At 41.4% G+C, this 17909-nt stretch overlaps 1 protein-coding gene across 1 annotated transcript in view; it reads left to right on the top strand.

Annotated features, from left to right (window-relative positions):
• The window catches only part of nell2a (neural EGFL like 2a), an 87235-nt gene extending 72306 nt beyond the window's left edge, over positions 1–14929 (top strand). Inside the window, exons 16-20 of the mRNA XM_085462335.1 lie at positions 1616–1756; positions 4759–4952; positions 8776–8952; positions 11916–12140; positions 14121–14929. Coding sequence (XP_085318461.1) covers positions 1616–1756; positions 4759–4952; positions 8776–8952; positions 11916–12140; positions 14121–14162 — 779 coding nt within the window. The 3' untranslated portion in view covers positions 14163–14929. The remainder of the gene's footprint in view (positions 1–1615; positions 1757–4758; positions 4953–8775; positions 8953–11915; positions 12141–14120) is intronic.
• Positions 14930–17909: the final 2980 nt, after the last annotated feature.

Genomic DNA, 17909 nt, shown 5'->3' with positions numbered 1-17909 from the left:
GCCAACATTGCTGTCCTTAGGGGGGGGGAAATAAGGTGCTCCTTTCTCACCAAACTGATATAATTGGTGAAGTGTGTTTCACTTTTAAAGTCTGCCAGCTTGTAGGAGCGAGATTTTTTTAAACCTCACCAATGTGGAAAGTTTTTTTTTTTAATTTTAGAAAACCTGCAGTTCATGCAGACAAATGCGGGTGATTTTTAAATAGATAAAACCCTAATCTGTGGGACATTTGATCAACGATTAATCTGCTGCAGAATTCTATTAAAAGGCTGAGGGCTCATTAGCCAATAGATCTTAATCCCATTACTGCCTGGGCGGTGGAAGGGGGGGGCTCAACCATGAGCCCGTCTGCCTGTAGCTCTGTGGGGGATACTGTTGCAGGCAGTCGCAGAGAAGGTCATACACGGCACACTGCCATTTTCATAATGAGAGCAGAGCATCATGCATCATGCACAATCATAAAAAAGCCATCACTGGCTATGCAGACACATTTAATCACGGTGCATGTCTGGACCTAACATATTTAGCCCCACTGCGTAATAACAGGCTTTATTTCCTCTCTCGTGTGGGCCCAGTCCTTAGTTTAATTAAATGCGAGCTAAAATATCAGAGTAATCTTTCTCTCTGTGTGTATTAGGCTCATTGTTGAAACCTGTATTGGATTTGTTCTTGGTTGCTGCTTGCAAGGCCGCTCGTCGTAATGAAAGGGTCGAAGGTTGGCCAGCTGTAGGCAGAAAGACTGAAAGAGAAAAATGAGAATTAAACAGAATAAAAGAGATAAAAGCAAAAGAAAAATGCACCCAAGAAGAAAGTCAGAACGTGTAAGCTAAACAGAAGAGCTGAAGGAGGCAGCGTCAAGGATATTTCTAAGTGGACCTCTGTGAAAACAAACATCACCTCCATCTATTGACAGCCACCCACAGGTTGTTAGAAGCTGTGCCAAAGGCATTATAGAAACTCCTTTGTCCGAGCAGAGTTGTAGAAAACTGTGCACGCACTGTGGAATTTATTTGTTTTACTGCATATTTTGATGAGAAGATGAGACTGCAAAGGAGCTTTATGGCCTCTTCAGATACAAGCTAGTAACATCTCTGTCTTCCTACAGTAAACTATTTTTAGCTGCTTCTTTACTCACAAGGGGGTTGCCATGGAAGGTAGCTCCACGTGTTTGATTTGGCAGATTTTCTTTATGCCAGATGCCCTTTCTGACACAACCCAAAGGGATTTGTGTCTCCTCTCAGGATCGAACCGGGGATCTTTCGCGCGTATAAGCCACCATACTGCGGAGCCGCTCCCCGCTGCTGTCTTCCTAGAATAAGCTTGTTATGTTAGATTCATTCATTCCCTGCTATCTTTTATTGATACAGATGTCCTTCTCTGGCTGTGAAACTATGCTTGATCAATAAAGCCTTCGGACCAGATTTACTGATATGCTAGACATGTTGTTTTATCAATTATGAATCAGTCGGTGTTGAAAATGCCTGCCAGGCAAGAATGCAGCTGAGCACCCTCATTCACTGTACAAAACTATTTTGAACCAACATGATATGTTGACTAAATCCGAGGTGACTTTTCTTTTTCTTCATTTCTTTTCTTATCTTCTCTCCGTCTCCAGATATTGATGAGTGTGCGGACGGCTTTGTCGAGTGCGACAGTAAATCCACTTGTGTCAACTTGCCCGGCTGGTATCACTGTGAGTGCCGGGATGGGTACCATGACAACGGCCTGTTTTCCGCCAATGGGGAATCATGTATAGGTGAGTAGCCCGCCTTCACATACACAACACAAATATTGGCGATAAAGTTGTTTCAGGTTAATTACGTCTTTATTTAGCACACCACACGACACAGTAAAAAAATGAACACATAATTGTGACATTTCACACACTAAAAAAAGAAAATAAGTCGAATAATTCAGATCATTTATAAAAAAGTACATAAATATGATCGTGTAAAATTCTGAAAGTCTTAAAAGAAGTTGGTAGAAATTTCACACTTACCAAAACTAGACCTAAAAATTTTTATTTTAATGTTTTGTTTTTTTTAAGAATTGTGTTTATAAGTCTATCCAATTCTAAAAAAAAAATGCCAAAAATGTGTCCTGTTGGAATTGACATAACGCTACGCCATAGAGAGAAAACTGGAAGCTGTTTCAGGCAGGAAACATACATAACATACTTCACTCTCCTCACGTTATATAACAAACAAACAATCCCAGTTATACAGTCCCAATCAAAAGTTTAAAGCCACACCTCCTTAAAAAAAGTACACCCCCCCGAAAACAGAAATCAAAGTTCCAAACATGAACTCATTAATGATTAGCTCCACCGTTATTGCTGATCATTTCAAAAATTCAGTGTGGCATGCTTGATGCAAGTGTTTCCATGAGGTGAGTGGGAACATTTCTCCAAGTGGTGAAGACGGCCGCATGAAGGGCATCAAAATGTCCATTTTTGTAAACTTCCCTGCCGTCCATCCCCAAAGCTTCTCAACTGGATTTAGATCAGGGGAACACACAGGATGGTTCAAAAGCGTGATTGGGAAATCACTCTTTTGGACCTGGAAGAAGTCCCTTGTCCTGTGAACATTGTGTACTGTAGCATTGTCCTGCTGATAAACCCACTGGTTACCACACAGACGAGGGCCCTCAATCATGAGGGATGCTCTCTGCAACATCTGGACATAGCTAGCGGCTGTTTGACGCCCCTGCACCTCCTGAAGCTTCATTGTTCCACTTAAGGGAAAAGACCATTATGGCGCCCCCTCCACCGTGGCGTGTAAAAAACATCTAAGGTGGGATCTGCTCATCATGCCAGTAACATTGGAAATCAAGAGGACCAACAAGGTTACATTTTTCTCATCAGAGAATAAAACTTTCTTCCACCTTTCAATGTCCCATGTTTGGTGCTCTCTTGCAAAGTCCAAACGCTCAGTGCTGTGGCATTCAAGCAGACGAGGCCTTTGAAGACCTTTTTTGTTTTTGAATCCCTTCAGTCTCAGATGCCGTCTGATGGTTATGGGGCTGCAATCGGTGCTAGTAACGGCCTTAATCTGGGTCGAGGATCATCCAGTGTCTTGGTGGACAGCCAATTGGATTCTCTGGCTCAGTGCTGGTGAAATTATTTTTGTTTTCCACTTGACTTTTTTGTTCCATAACCCAGATCAGGATCATTTAAGAAATTCCAGATAACTGTACTACTGCGTCCCACCTCAGCAGCGACGGCGCGCTGCAAGAGACCCTGCATATGCAGTTCAGCAACCCGACAATGTTGAAAAATGGAATGGTTTTTTTTGGCTTTGCCATCAGAACGTCATGACAGTGTGACTACCTGACAGAAAATGACAATGAATCCACATTTTTACACAGATTTTGCCTTTCAAAGGCATGTGGTCTTAAACTTTTCATCAGCTGTAAAACAGCCTGTTTCAGTTAAAGCATTGTTTTCAATAAATTGCATGCTCAAAAAAACATTTTGTCTCTCTCCCATTTCTTCTTGTTGCATTTTGAAGCTTACTTTGAACCTTGTTAAGATCCAACCATGCAAAATATGTTTGTTTTTTTTTTGACATTTTTCAAGTGGTCCAAAAATTTTGATATGGACTGTTGAGCATTTCTCATCTGTCTGCTATTTCAACCCCTCCATCACCCCAGCATCCAACCTGAGTGATCTCAGAGCACAAATGCCCAACTTTACTGTAGCAACTCAGTTTTCAAGTTATTTGACTTAATTAGAGTAAAGCCTGCTCAAGAGGATAAGGCACCTACTTTATCAATATTTGACCTTAATTTTTTCAAGTCCTTGCATTAATTGAGGATTAAATTCCAGTTCATACATTTCAGCAATGCAAGAATGCCACAGACCGCTATTAATGGCAACACCCATTCATTTTCTATTGACAGGCTTTTTATGCCTCATTTTTATCACATTATTAAGTCCCTCTCTTTGAGTCCCAGTATCAGGATTGAGGGCTTCAAATTACAAAAGCCGGCACTGAAAATAGTGCTTCTGAAATCTGAACCTTAAGAAAAAAAATCTTAAGTGATCCACTTTGAAAAACTCACTTAACTTTTGAGATGTTTTTTTTCGGTGTTTTATTTTTGAAACGTTTGTGTGCCTGTATGATTGCATAGATATGTTGTTAGGAGTTGCGTTTTCCTTCCTAAAAATATCACATTTCCTTTTGCAGCCTGTTCATTTTCGGAAACATTCTCTCTGATTCAGCCTGTCAGAAAAAAGTGTCAGCTGTCAAAACGGAAACCCTCAATCTACAGTAACAATAGTGCTAGCGCTGCTCCACTCGTTGACCCAATCTTAGCTGTCAGTTTGAGTTGTGAGAGGAAAAGGAGGGAGAAAAAAGTGCATTAAAACCACCCTAAAAAAAATAGCCTGTGTGTTCGTCACAAAGCAAAGTTATAATTTTGCCAAAAGTGGGTTTCTGGGTTACATTACAGCTGTATACTGCGTGTTCCCAGCAAGATTTGAAAAATGTTCTATTGCTGCACGTTACAATTGCATTTCAAATCCTCTATTCAGCGATTTTCACATACAGAGAGGCAGGGCACTGTTGTCCTGAAAGAGATAAAAGCATGGCTGCTCACCGACATATAAGAGCATCAACGTTTACAGGGAAAACTGCTTTTACCTTATCGCCCTGCTATTAAAGCAACATTACTGGTCTTGTAATAAAAAAAAGAAAGAAGAAACTGTTATCTGCACAGAGCATATGTATGATGTCATGCTTTTTGTATTCCCTGCAGATATTAATGAATGCAAGACAGGAAGGAACACCTGTGCCAACGACACAGTGTGCTTCAACCTGGAAGGAGGCTATGACTGTCGGTGCCCCCACGGGCACAACTGCACCGGCGACTGTATCCATGACAACAAGGTCAAGCACAGCGGGCAAATCTGGGTGCTGGACAGCGATAGGTGCTCGGTGTGCTCCTGCCAGGTAATGAACAGGCTGAGACATATGCAGAGAATACAGAGACAAGGAAAGCTGAGAGGAAAAGCAAAGAAACAAACAAACCAAGAACAGAGTAACAAAGCAGAGGTAAATGGATCCGCTGAAACAGAAAGAGGCAGACAAGTGAAAAGACGAGGAAACGTGTCCACGGCTGTATATAGCCGAGTAATGATTTCCCCTGTCTCTCTGACGCGTGCACACTTTTACAGTATGTGCGTTCAGCTGATCCTGGCGTGAAACGTTTTCAGCGCTGTTATTTTTCACTCTGCTTTCCAAATGTTTAAACCAGAAATACAATAATATAACAAAGCAAATGTAAACCTGGTTTTCTTTCGGAATGATGTTGTTCCCCACAGGACCAATCAGCAGCAAGCGTCACTTTGTTTTATCCTGTAGTCAGAGTGCTTCTCTTTAAACAAGCAGTGACATTTTATTAAAACAACAACTAAAGCGCAGCAGTGCAACAAATGATTCTTTCCCTTTTTAATTTTTAATTAGACATGACATGTGATAATTGATGTAGGACAAATGGGAGACCACCTTTGGGCACTGTCACACCCCAGCAACAGCAAACATTTGCACCCAGCTTTGGCAACTTTGAAGTGCGAATTAGCTCCTGAGTGACCTTTCGAAATTCAAAAAGTCTAAAAATGTAAAATCGTCTTAGCAAATTGCATTTCATTTACTGCCTCTGTGGAAATTGGAAATTGTAGCATTCACCCAGTCATGGTAAACAGATGGCAAGAAGTGCAACTACAGATTTTCGTCATGATACAGTGATTGCTGTTGATTTCTTAGCAGCTAAAGAAAGAGGTACAAGTCTCAAAAAGCTGTTGGAGATTAAAACAGAGGTAGAAAGGCTCAAAATTGACCGTAATACGCATTGTATTTATTATTTTTCCCAGTTTTTGCTATTTTCTTAATGACAGAACAGTTTTAAATCTTTGCAGTATTGTACAGAAATAGCTTGATTCTTTATTAATGATCGGCTTTTACATATAACAAGCCACAGGTGAGGATATTTCAGTTTGGCCTTCTTTGTAAAGAGATCATTAAAAGTCACCAACACTGACTGTAACCAGTGGCTAAGGACAGTAAAGCAAATGTATTTCAGTAATAACCAGAAGGCTCCTGGTTCCAGTCTCACATCTCCTTTTTCTTTTTTTAGTCTTTTGGCCTGCCAGCTTCCTAAATGACTCTTCCCTTAATATTAATTTAATAATGTGTGTGGAGCTAAACATTTATTACCGGCAGAAGATCAGACAATTTACCACACGTGTAACTTTCAGTCTTTATTACCTCTGTCTGGGAGGTTATGTTTTTGGTAGCATTTGCATGCATGGCGTTCTGTCCGTTAACACGATAGCTTGAAAAGATTTGAATGAATTCTGATCAAACTTACATCCACCAAGGTCTCCAAGGTCAATGTAATGATTTCAAAAAGCTATTTTAGAAATTATACTTACAATTTTACATTTGACCCCCAACCTCTCCTTCCTCTCCTAAAGGTCAAAACAATAATAATACTTTTTAGTGCTATTTATTACAACTATGTTTGTTCCTGCCGTTGTTTGTATTGAGAACATATAGGCATATAGGGAATGATATATGGGGATTGTAAATATCATGTTAGTTTGAACCTCTGGCCACTTCTTTAAGGTCAAATAATGCCAACCTTCATAAAATGTCCCGTATCTTATTATATTATATAATAAGTTTATTCATGCTCAGTTATTTACAAATGAAACATCCATTCATCAATTATTTTCCGCTTGTCCAATTTAGGATCGTGAGGAGGCGGGAGCCTGTTCCAGCTTCCATAGGGTGAGGGGTAGGGTATACTCTAAACAGGTCGCCTCCTACATAACGTTTATATACAAAATACAATACTCTTCCCTTAAAAGTAAATACAGCTCAGATAGGGAGTTGTCTTGGCGTAGGTTTGTGCTGTCTGAGTGCTTTTCGTCTTAGATATGCAGTCTGCTAGGCTAATTCTCTAGCTAGTAATGTAGCAATAACGCTAACTGAAAATGCATGAAAATGTGAATGAATTTTGATCTGATGCTTTTTGCATGACTAGAGTCCTAAAATCAGGATGTATGTATGGGTGGATGGATGGAGATGATGCAGTAGTGGTGAGCAACTTAATTAAAGCGCATGAGCTACTCTCTCTATATAGTCCTTTTTAAAGGTCTATCAGAGTGATCGGGGCTCTTGATGTACTTGTTTTGATTGATTCCTGACATCAAAGTGACAAGGCATCTGGGAACAGTTGGTCCAGAAAACTCATTCCATCATCTTAAACACATTTTTTTCCTCCATGATTATCAGGTCACAGAGCAGTCATACTTTGCATTTCAGCATTTCACTCAACCTAATGCCAAGTGTCTGGCGGTAGTGGAAGGTGATTATAGTGGATTAGTGTCGGTAGTGAATGATCAAGCAGCAAATTATTCATTTGATTACAAAGGTCCAGGGCAGAAATGGCTCCCTAATTAAATGAGTCATATTAATTGATTTGAGAGATTGAAGAGCTGCCTGTCAAAATTAGTTGTATTGAGCAGTTCAGTGAGCAGAGGAGTAAACATGTTATTGTTTTGGAAGTGGGTGGACACAGCCGGATATTACATGGAGAGCTGCGATTAACTGAAGAGGGGAAACCAAAGTCAAACCCCAGAAAAAAGACAAAGAGCATCCAGCCCGAGGTCAAGCAGTACACAAATAGTTCATTGTTTTGCTCTGATTGCAGTGCTGACGGGTGGAGTGTAACCCATCGATGCATCTGGACCAATTTCAAAAACATGTTCAGAAAAAAATATCAAAATACCAGGTTAACTGGCAACATTGAATGCATTCCTGACAATTCTTTACAAAAAATGTAAAGGAATGAAAGGTAGACTTTATTGTCAGTTTTGTTACAAAAAAGAAATCATACTCATGCTCTTTGAAATCAATTTTCAATCCATTCTATTAACTCCTTTTTCAGCTCAGGGCTGGGCACTCAAGCCTATCCGAGCTGTCGTCGTGCAAAATGTAGGGGACCTTTAAAATACTCAAATTTAATTTTGTGCTCTATAGTTAATTCGGACTTCCTATTTTTACAATCGTCTGTATCCATCCTGAGCCGGGAAATATGTAACCGTATGAATATCCACAGAAAAATATCCAAATATTAGAATTAAACAGTAACAAGAAGGCAAAACGGCGATTAAAATGGGATTGGATGGAAAATTTGCACGCTATTATGAATGGGTGCTGTTGGGCTCGGGATACTAGACATGCGTTTGAAACACCGTGATTAATGCACATATAAAGATTCTGTGGAAACAATCAACAGAAGTACCTGTTCCTTTCACCACCTTCTGGCTACTGCAGGGTCGTTCTGATTATTTTCATTATCAATTATCATGCAATTCTTTTTTCTTCTCTCTCAACCAATTCATAGTTAATTCTTAAAATCTTAGAAAATCCTAAAAAGCTTAAAACTCCTACCACGCTTTCTCAAAGCTGCCGATTATTTCCTGTACTCTGATGAGTTTGGAAGGAGTCTGAAAACACTGAGAACACCACGCTGATGAATAGAAACTATGCATCAGTACGCATAGAGTACACACTTTAATCTGGCGTGTCATAAATTGCTGCTTCAGAACAGTTTTCTTGGCATGAGCTAGACTGCCTTCATTACATTATTAATCATCAACATGTATGTTTAATGATCCCATCAAAGCAGAGGCCTTTGTCTGTGCGTGCAGCTGTTTTGGCCCATGCGTCATCCTGTGCTCAGTGCTCAGTTGTGCTCCCCACGCAGGCCGGCCAAGTGATGTGCCGCAGGATGGTGTGCGACTGCGACAATCCCAACGCCGACCTGTTCTGCTGCCCCGAGTGCGACCCTCGACTTAGCAGCCAGTGTCTGCATCAAAACGGCCTGCTCACCTACGGCAGCGGGGACACGTGGGTGGAGAACTGCCAGCAGTGTCAGTGCCTGGTGAGTAAAGGGCGCTTGTACCAACCCCCTCCTGCACGTTGATAATATTTCAAAGAGCGCAGGTATTTAACGCTTTCGTGCAGTGTCGTTTAAGGTGATAGCGAAGACAACATAGGCATTCGTTGCCGTGCCGCAGTGCCCACACGAGAGATGTAACAAATACTCCAGTCTCCATGGAAATGCTCATGAATGAGAGATGTGCTCTGCGAAAAAAGTCAAGGAAAGATGTTTTGTGGCAAGAGGGGGGGAGTGATTAAGAGGTGAATAGGGAGGTTGCAGAGAGGAGAAAATGAAGATTTCTTTCTTCTGCACAAGTGGAAAACCAAAGCAAGTGATTACTGAAATTTTAAAGAATTCAAAGAACTGTAAGGGCTGCTCTCTGCTGTGCTGGAATTACACGTTTTACTGGAGAAGACATTCAAGGTTAGGAGAACAGTGTCGCCTATGAGGTGGGAGGGTGAAACAGGGAGTGTTATTCCTGTGCTTTGAGGAGGTTCTGCAGCGTGTATGTCTGAGGTGCTAGTTTCGAGTGTCCTCTACATCTAATCCCATTTCCCATTCGAAACAAAACAGCATTTCGTTCACTACACAGATCTTTCTCAGTTAGACGTATGCGCCACTTTCTTTGTGTTCACATCTTCTGCTGCGTTGACCTTTTCAAGGTTTTAACAGTGTTTATGTTGAAGCAACAGGGAGGCGTTTTGCGTTTCCCAACAAACCTGACAAAAACAATAAATCTTCCCACCTGTGTTGCCCTTCTTACCATATTACCATATGCATATCACATGCAAATTGAAGGCTTTAGATTCTACCCCACTGTCTTCTCCTAACCCCACCCCTTCCTCCAACATGCTGTAACACTCACCCACACCAGTGTCAGTTCCTCTGTTGAATGACTCACAAACCGTCTTTGCTTTGGATCTCAGAGCAGCACTTTACAACTCTTGTTTTTCTATTTATTTCATCCTCTTTTTGTTGCCTTTAAAGATCAGCCGTACTTGCAGCTAAGATACCATAAATTGGCTCCACTCTGACAGATTTATGGTCTGAGTAGCAATAGCAATGTCATTTCCTCTCGCACCCCTCCCTCCCTCTATTGTAATGCCGTCCTGATGCCTGGACCTGAGAGCTGCTTTTTTGGATTTCTTACAGCGAGCCATTATAGAAGAGCTTGAAAATCACCGCTCAGCAGAGGGGCAGCGGGGAAGCGCAGTTGGCTGAAAATGGGTTTGCTTCAGCATCGCTCTCGCTGAAACAGTACTCAGTGTAGGCCCTCGTGTTGACACGAGCAGACACGAGCACATTTGAGATTGCAGGCACGCCTGTAACAACACACACACGCACACACACACACACACACAATGTAAACATAGTATACGTGTGCTTGAAAATCTGCACACATCCTACATATGTCCACATGTACGCACAGATAGACATAAAACATGCTCAGTTTAAGATGCACAGAGGCGCACGCAGAGCAAAGGGCCACCAGCACACGCAGTACAAAGAGCAGCACTTGAAAGGGAGAAGGCTGCTCCCGCGATACCGTACTGGGGCTCCAGTAGCGTGACAGGGACGTGAAATGAACCTTGAATGCTGCTACACTTAGCAGAGGCATGGCTGTCCAGACTCAGCGGGGGCCTTAAAATACACAGTGACAGCAGGGAGATGGGCAAAACATTCTCTCAAGTCCAAGATGTGAATCCTTTTGTATGAACCGTGCAATCATTTGAAATCAAGAGTGTGGCCTTTGCAGACCGCGCACACGCGGGCCACTTGCAATTTGCCATCTTGTTAAATCACCAAAATATCAAAGAAACCATTGATTTTCACAACCATACATGTAGATAGTAGCTTCATTTTTGAGAATAAAAATGGCATAATTATTGCAGGCTAATTCCCAAGCAAAGATAAATGTCACCAGTTCTAATTTCCCAGAGGCATTTTGTAACATTCAGTCTTAAAAACAGCAAATCTTTACATCTAGAGATTAAATAGCAGTGAGATATCGTGAATGGAGACATATTAAAAAATGATTTCATCTGAAGTATCACAAAGATATCAAAGTCCAGCGTCAGTTGTTTGTAAAAAGCTGTGCCCGACATCAGCCTCTCCTGTATGATAACAGACCACATCTGCATAAACAGACAAAGATGACATCGTCCCCTATCACAGTGTGGAACAGATACCTGAGGCTACACTCAATCCCTCCCTCTGGCAGCGAGCAGAAAGTGCCACTCGGGGGGATTTCCCACTTCGAATGTTTACACACAGCACAGAAGCAGGGAGTGGGCATTAGCTCTGTGTGAGAGCGCGCTTTATAGCCAGCCTAATTTACTACAACATTTTTGAAACGCTGAGTCAGATGATTTTGAGAGATATTGAATATCCCCGGTGGGACACTTGCATCAAACCTCACCATGCGTGCGCACCCCTTTTATATCTGCTGGTGTGCTTAAACATAAACAGTCTGAACTCATATTTCATTTCAATAAGGCGCGCGGCAGATATGCACATGTATGACAGCACGAGCAGAAGTGGGTCAGGACAGAATGATGTAGAGTACAGTTCGGTTAAGAGTTGCAAGGATGGACAAAATCTATGACCCGTTTTCTCTGGGAAAAATCCAAGAAGGCTTTCTGCGCCGAAAGTTTGCTGTAAGATTAATAGGAGAACAACGAGACTAGAACAAGTCAATTCGAAAGGTGGAACATTTACCTCCACAGTCTGGAAAAACTGCTGACGCTGCCGGAAGACTGTGCCGCTCATCTTTATTTTTCTAGCTTCCTTACAAGTCGAGACGGTCCCTCCAGCATACAAATACACTACGTCAGGAGAAATGTGCATTTGAGTGAATAACTTGTTTAGACACAGGAAATGCAAAGTGCATTTGCAGTGATTATTTTTCTTTTTCTCTCTCTCTGCTCGGCTATCCTTTTCAAATTCCATCTCCACCTTCGCAGCAGGGGCAGGTGGATTGCTGGCCTCTGCCGTGCCCGCCTGTGGACTGCGAGTTTACTGTGGTGCCCGAGGGCGAGTGCTGTCCCCGCTGTGTCACCGACCCCTGCCAGGCCGACACCATCCGCAACGACATCACCAAGACATGTACGGACGAGCACAACATCTCACGCTTCAGCGGCTCCTCCTGGATTAAACATGGCACAGAGTGCACTCTGTGCCAGTGCAAGGTAAGCTGCTAGTCCTGCCGGCAGCATGGAAACAGCAAATTACAGTTTCTCTAGTTCGTGGCAGGCAAGACACAAAAGAAAAATGGCTTGAAAAGTGAGAACCCTTTGTGCTTTTTCAGGGGGCAAAAACAGAGTACTAGTATTTGCAACAGAAAGGCAATTTGTGCATCTTTAACACCTCACAGAAGTTGAATTTACCAGTTGTTGTAAAAGGGCAGTTATTGGGAGCTATTTAGTTAAACCAAGATGCACACAGTAATTGCTGTGGGAAAAAAATGAATCTAATATTCATTCTAAGAACAAGACGGCTGCTGTATCAATTCAAATAAATAAGATATGATGTTCTGTTCCGCAATTATTCCCTTTCTAATTTTGAGTTTATTAGATCATAGATTACATGTTTTATTTATATTTATTAACAAGAATGCAGTTTTCTGTGAAGCAGAACTTTGATACTTTCGGGAAATGTGCTTTTTATTTTTCTTGTTTAGGATTAGATGAGAATGTCTTACTCGGATGCACTGCACTGTATTTCTGCTAAATATGAAGCTGCAGTCGGTTAGATTAAAGCTAGAAACAGGCTCTGTTGAGTGGTAATAAACCTACCAGCTCCTTTAAAGGTCACTAATTAACATTTTTAATTAGTTGTTAATTAGGGTGTAAAAATAAGTTATAGGTTTACAATGTAACGTGCTGGCCTGCTTCTTGGTTCGGAGCGGCAACTTGCTGTAAATCCACTGGTTGCCTCGCAACCTCAGAGTGATGACAAGACTCCTGTTTCAGGTCTGTAACCTGAGTTATAATGAGCAATTTTTTTTTTAAATGTAGAACTGTTCTTTTAAATGAAAATGAACTGAAATTCTGGCAGCGTCATTTTTCCTGGCCTCTGGCTCGGCTGCAGCAGGAAATCATGGATGTATTCTTCCCTCTGCTAAAGGAGCACACAGGTTTGAGGATGAAGTGCTGAAAACGTCTGGAGAAACACTCACATCAGCAGCTCAAGTAAATCAGATGGAGAAAGCTGCTCTTCGTGAGTTTTTATTTTGCAGCGCTGAGCAGTCACGGGGAGAGTAAACTATGCAGGCAATATCCTCTTCATTACCAAATGTGAGCGTAAATTGTTTGCCTGAGCTTTAGGACTTAATCCACCAAGGCTGACTCCCTCACTTGAAATTCTACTATTAAATGTTCTCGTCGCGCGTGCCTGCAATGATGTCCGCATCTCAGACAGAAAATAACAGCTATTCTCTGAGGACTTTCAATAAACATCATAATTTTTGGAATCTCTACCATCCATTCATCTATCCAGCCATTTTCTTCTTCTATGCGAGTCAGGGTCGCGGGGGAGGGGAGGCATCTTTAGGTTATGCATCTTTTTTTGGGGGGGGGGCAAATTTTATTTAAGCACGCAGTTTTTAAATTCACCTAAAAACAGTCCTTGGAGTAGCAGCTTTACAATGCAAGCCTAAAATTAAAAACCTTGGCCTCTTGGATACTTGAAATGCAGCATCCTCACCCTCATCACCAGGCCAGCTAGAGATTTTCGACATTGCTTTGTGGAAATATCAAAAGTGTAAATTTGAAAGTAATTATAAAGAGTCAGTTTTCTGATTCAACAGAAATGAAGCACAGCAATTTTTCATCCTTTTAGTTTTAGCATTAACACTCAGCCTCTTCACTGTGCATGAGTTTTATTTTTTAGAACAAATGCAGCATAGTCCCAACTACAGGGACCTCCGGGGTACACGCATTGTAGAAGGGGTTAAACCAAAGTGACTCTGTGACCGTTCACATTTCTCAGTGAGAAATCGCCACCTTGTATCAGTTAGCGCCCAGACAAACTCTAAATACCAAACCAAGTCTGTGCGCCGCAGCACTGCTGTTACCCAAAAATATTATCTGGTTGAAAAAACGAGCTGCCCTGAGGTTAAATTGTAACAAACTTGTGCCTCTCTTCTTTCTCTTTCTTTGTGTTTCCAGAATGGACACATCTGTTGCTCAGTGGATCCCATGTGCCTTTAGTCCTGGCAGATCTGAAGGCACCTGTACAGTGTTCTCCATGTAAAAAAATACAAAAAAAATACATAAAAAATAACACCATCCCTGTGTCTCTTCACTATCCTCCTCACAGACGTGGGTCACATAGTGTTTGCGTTGTAAGGATTTGTTTTGGCCTGCTGAATCAGATGGGTGGAAGTTCAGAATAACACACCCAGTGTCACATTGTCAAATACAGACAATTGTAAAAAAAAATGTAACCTTTCAGGTATTTTTCTTTCCCTTCTGATTAGCCACAGTTGATTGTATGTTCTGTACAGTAAACTCCACCCATCTGGTGCTAAGCTTTAACTCGTAGAGCAAATACTCTATGACCGGCGCCTGCTTCCTCAACTCCTTTATACCAAATGCAAATGTATATCATACCAAACAGATGATGGACTACGGTTTCCTGAAACCCACCACTTTGTTATGTCTCACCACTTAGAGTGAACCTTTAAGGATCACCATTCCCCACTCCCAATCATTGCTACATGAAACTGTAAAATATTACTATTACTGGCATGACTCTGCTTGATGTCCAAATATTTTTTGATTTCTAAATTCTCGATGATGATGATGATGATGATGATACATTAGCTAGAGCAAAGGCAGTTAGCATAAGGTTCCGTTGCCACATTTGAGTCGTCTAAATTATGTGGTGCTTTGCAGCATTTTGTTCCATTTCTCTTTTTTGTAATTTTTTTTCCAGCTTGTTATTGTGTAATAGTGAAATAAAGTATTTCCATTTACATTAATTGCTTGTCTTTTTCTTATGTAATTTGGATTTATCACGATTTAACAGATATGAGATTTTATTGGCCATACAGTGGCTTCAATTAGATTTTTAGGTTTCTGGGTTCACTGTTAGTTTGTAAAACACAAACATGCATTACAAAATGTTTGCGATTATTCCAACAAAGAAGAAAATCTGATTAACTTTAGGTAGCAGACGTGTTTGTCTGTACTCATCCTCCAGCATGACTGCACCGATGAATGTATAGCGTGGGAACAAATGGAGAAGGGATTGTAACCATGTGCTGTAGCGTCTGAGCAGATTAGACTATATCATCTTACAGTCTGCATACATAAAACTGGATTTATTAGATCCATGTGGCACAGCATGACATGCAGTAAACTTTGCTGAAGTCTCAGAGTGTAAGACACTGTGACTGTTCAGAGGAAAAGACCCCTAAAAAGGAAATCAGGCAGATTAAAGTCTTAAATCCATTTTCTAATCATTTCTAGGAGATTGAAAATATGCAAACAAAGGTGTGGACAAAAAGTTAAAAACCTCCCCTCTTTCTCATTGCACATCCCCTCCTTTCCTCTCCTTCGATCCTAGTCACTCCAATCAGAGATGTGAGCTGAGCCATTGAGTATATAACATGATGTAGTATTGCTCCAGAGCCTTATTTTAAAGCAATCTCAAGCCCAACTACACCTGTGCTTTGTGAAGTCAGAGGTAACACTGTTTGCATTTTTTTAAATATTCATGGCTGTTTTAATTAAAGTTGCAATGTGGCAAGATATCACACCCTCTGTCTCACACACATACAAATACTGGAAAAAAAAACCCCAAACCCTGAATCACATGCCTCACAATCATCTTAAAAACCGAAACAATACAAATCACTGCTTGTTTGAAGAATCACCCACCACGGTTTATGTATTCTGGCTGTGTGCCACGCCTCTTTTATATGCTGATGCACAGGATACACCTGCGCATCCTCGATCATAGCTCCTCTGCAAGCCCGCCTTCTCCTCTGTGATCCATTTTAGCAATTCAGAAATCCTTCAACATGGGATACTGAGATTGATTTCCGGGTCCCAGGCAGGAGGACGTAAAAAGAGGAGACGAGGAACCCTACACATAAGAAAAACAGAGGGAACAAAGAAAACCCACAAGCAGAGTGAAAACAAAAAAATGTCTGGACAGCTTGAGATTGTGAAGTCGATCGGACAAAGAGCAAAAGGGCAGTGGAGGACTTTATAGACTATGTCAACTGGCAGACTGGCTACAGGTGAGGCAAGAAACGGCTGTGGAAACTAAACATACAGGGAGTGACTTGAGCATGAAACAAACACACTACTTATGTAGTTATATTTTACAGACAGATTACCCAGTTTATAAAATATGACGCATCATTAGTCGATTCAGGTAGCCATGTGTACATAAAACACTTAAAACGAATTTCCCTTCCACGGGTTGCAGCAGTAAAACATTTTAATGTGAACGCATCGGTCATATTATTGCAGTCACACATTAAAAATGAAATAAACACTGATAGATTGACTGATTATGAATGCTGGTGTATATTTGATGCCTTGCACATAAAAGATGGTTTGTAAACGTGCCCTTTTAGAACCATCGCCAGGCTTGTGTTAAGATTAGATATAAAAATGATCTGCTTTGAATAATATCTTTTTCCATTAAAAAAATCCAATGCCTTTTTACTACTCCTAGTTCTGTGAAAAAATGAATAACCGGACACAAAATGCGTCCTACCACACTCAAAGACCTTGTTCTCAGTGTTTGTGCCACGCAAGCTTGGCTTTAAGTTTAAGCTGCTCGTGATTCACTTCCAAACTAGCTGTGACGGTGCACACCTTACACTCAGGTTGGGGGAACTTTATGCTTTTGACTGATGAATTGGAATTAGTGCCACGCTGTGAACGTACATTATTCTGCACAGTGAAGCTCAAACAATTAAGAGAACAAACACTGATCAAAACTAATTTGTTCTGAGGAAAGTCAGAGATTTTGTCCCCCGCAGATATTGTACACTGGATAAGTAAATTTGTGTGATTTATAGATCTAACAGCGTTCTATCAGTGATTGGATTTTATACAAAGCCCCGTGTGGTGGATACACTTTCATGTCTGCATATTTGGATGCAGAGCAACGACTGCCGCAATTGTAGCACATGGATTCCTCTCTCCTCCCGACTTTGTCCTGTGCCTTTGGAGATGGTAGTAATACTTGTATCGCAGAAGAGCACTTAAAGCTCCTAATATAATTATCTATCCCTTCACAGCCACAGACAAATGAGTTCAGCCTGGAGATGGCTTTATTTCCCTGTGGAAAAGTCTCTCTCCACGAACTGATTCTACCTCGCAGCTGCTTACATTAACAAACACGCAACGTAATGGGGGCCCATTTATATTCCAACACACACTCTGCTCACTTGAGCCTTTTTTTTTTGTTTCTGCATCGCTCTCACTCCAAAAACTTTTTTTAACTCAGGTTATCATGACTCCAAACTCATCCCTGAGTTGAATGATAGGGCAGTGGACAGTGTGCAGTGGACAGTTCACAGCGGCTGCTCGTTGGTTGGCAAGGGCACCATCTGGCCTGCTTTGGTCCAGTGGCTTCTAGCTGGTGGTGGCATGAAGCCAGTGGGCACCTGAGTAGTGGTGGCACAGCAGGGCAGACTGGTCCTCCAGCTGGCTCCTAAATGTCCAATTTTCCATGGCAGTGCTGAACCCTCTGCAACAGATGCCTGTACCCACGGGGAGTCCACTTCACTGCCTGTCCTATATTCACTGTTAATGACCACACATATCATTGTGATTGTAGCTGGTGAAGCAAGGCAACAGTGAAAAGTCAGTTTTACTTTAAGTGTGGAGTTTAAATCAAGAGAAAAAAAAACGCATTAGTAATACATTTGGGCTGACATGTCGTTTTCAGTGATCTTATAGCCTTCAAATTGCTCTAATTGGTCTGCAAAA

The sequence above is a fragment of the Copadichromis virginalis genome, linkage group LG7 (genome assembly GCF_057382275.1).
Source record: "Copadichromis virginalis isolate Kocher_CV1m ecotype Utaka linkage group LG7, C_Virginalis_male_GT1.1, whole genome shotgun sequence".
NCBI classification, from domain to species: domain Eukaryota; kingdom Metazoa; phylum Chordata; class Actinopteri; order Cichliformes; family Cichlidae; genus Copadichromis; species Copadichromis virginalis.
Note: the sequence above shows the minus strand (reverse complement) of the source record. Positions and strands in the feature narration are given on the sequence as shown.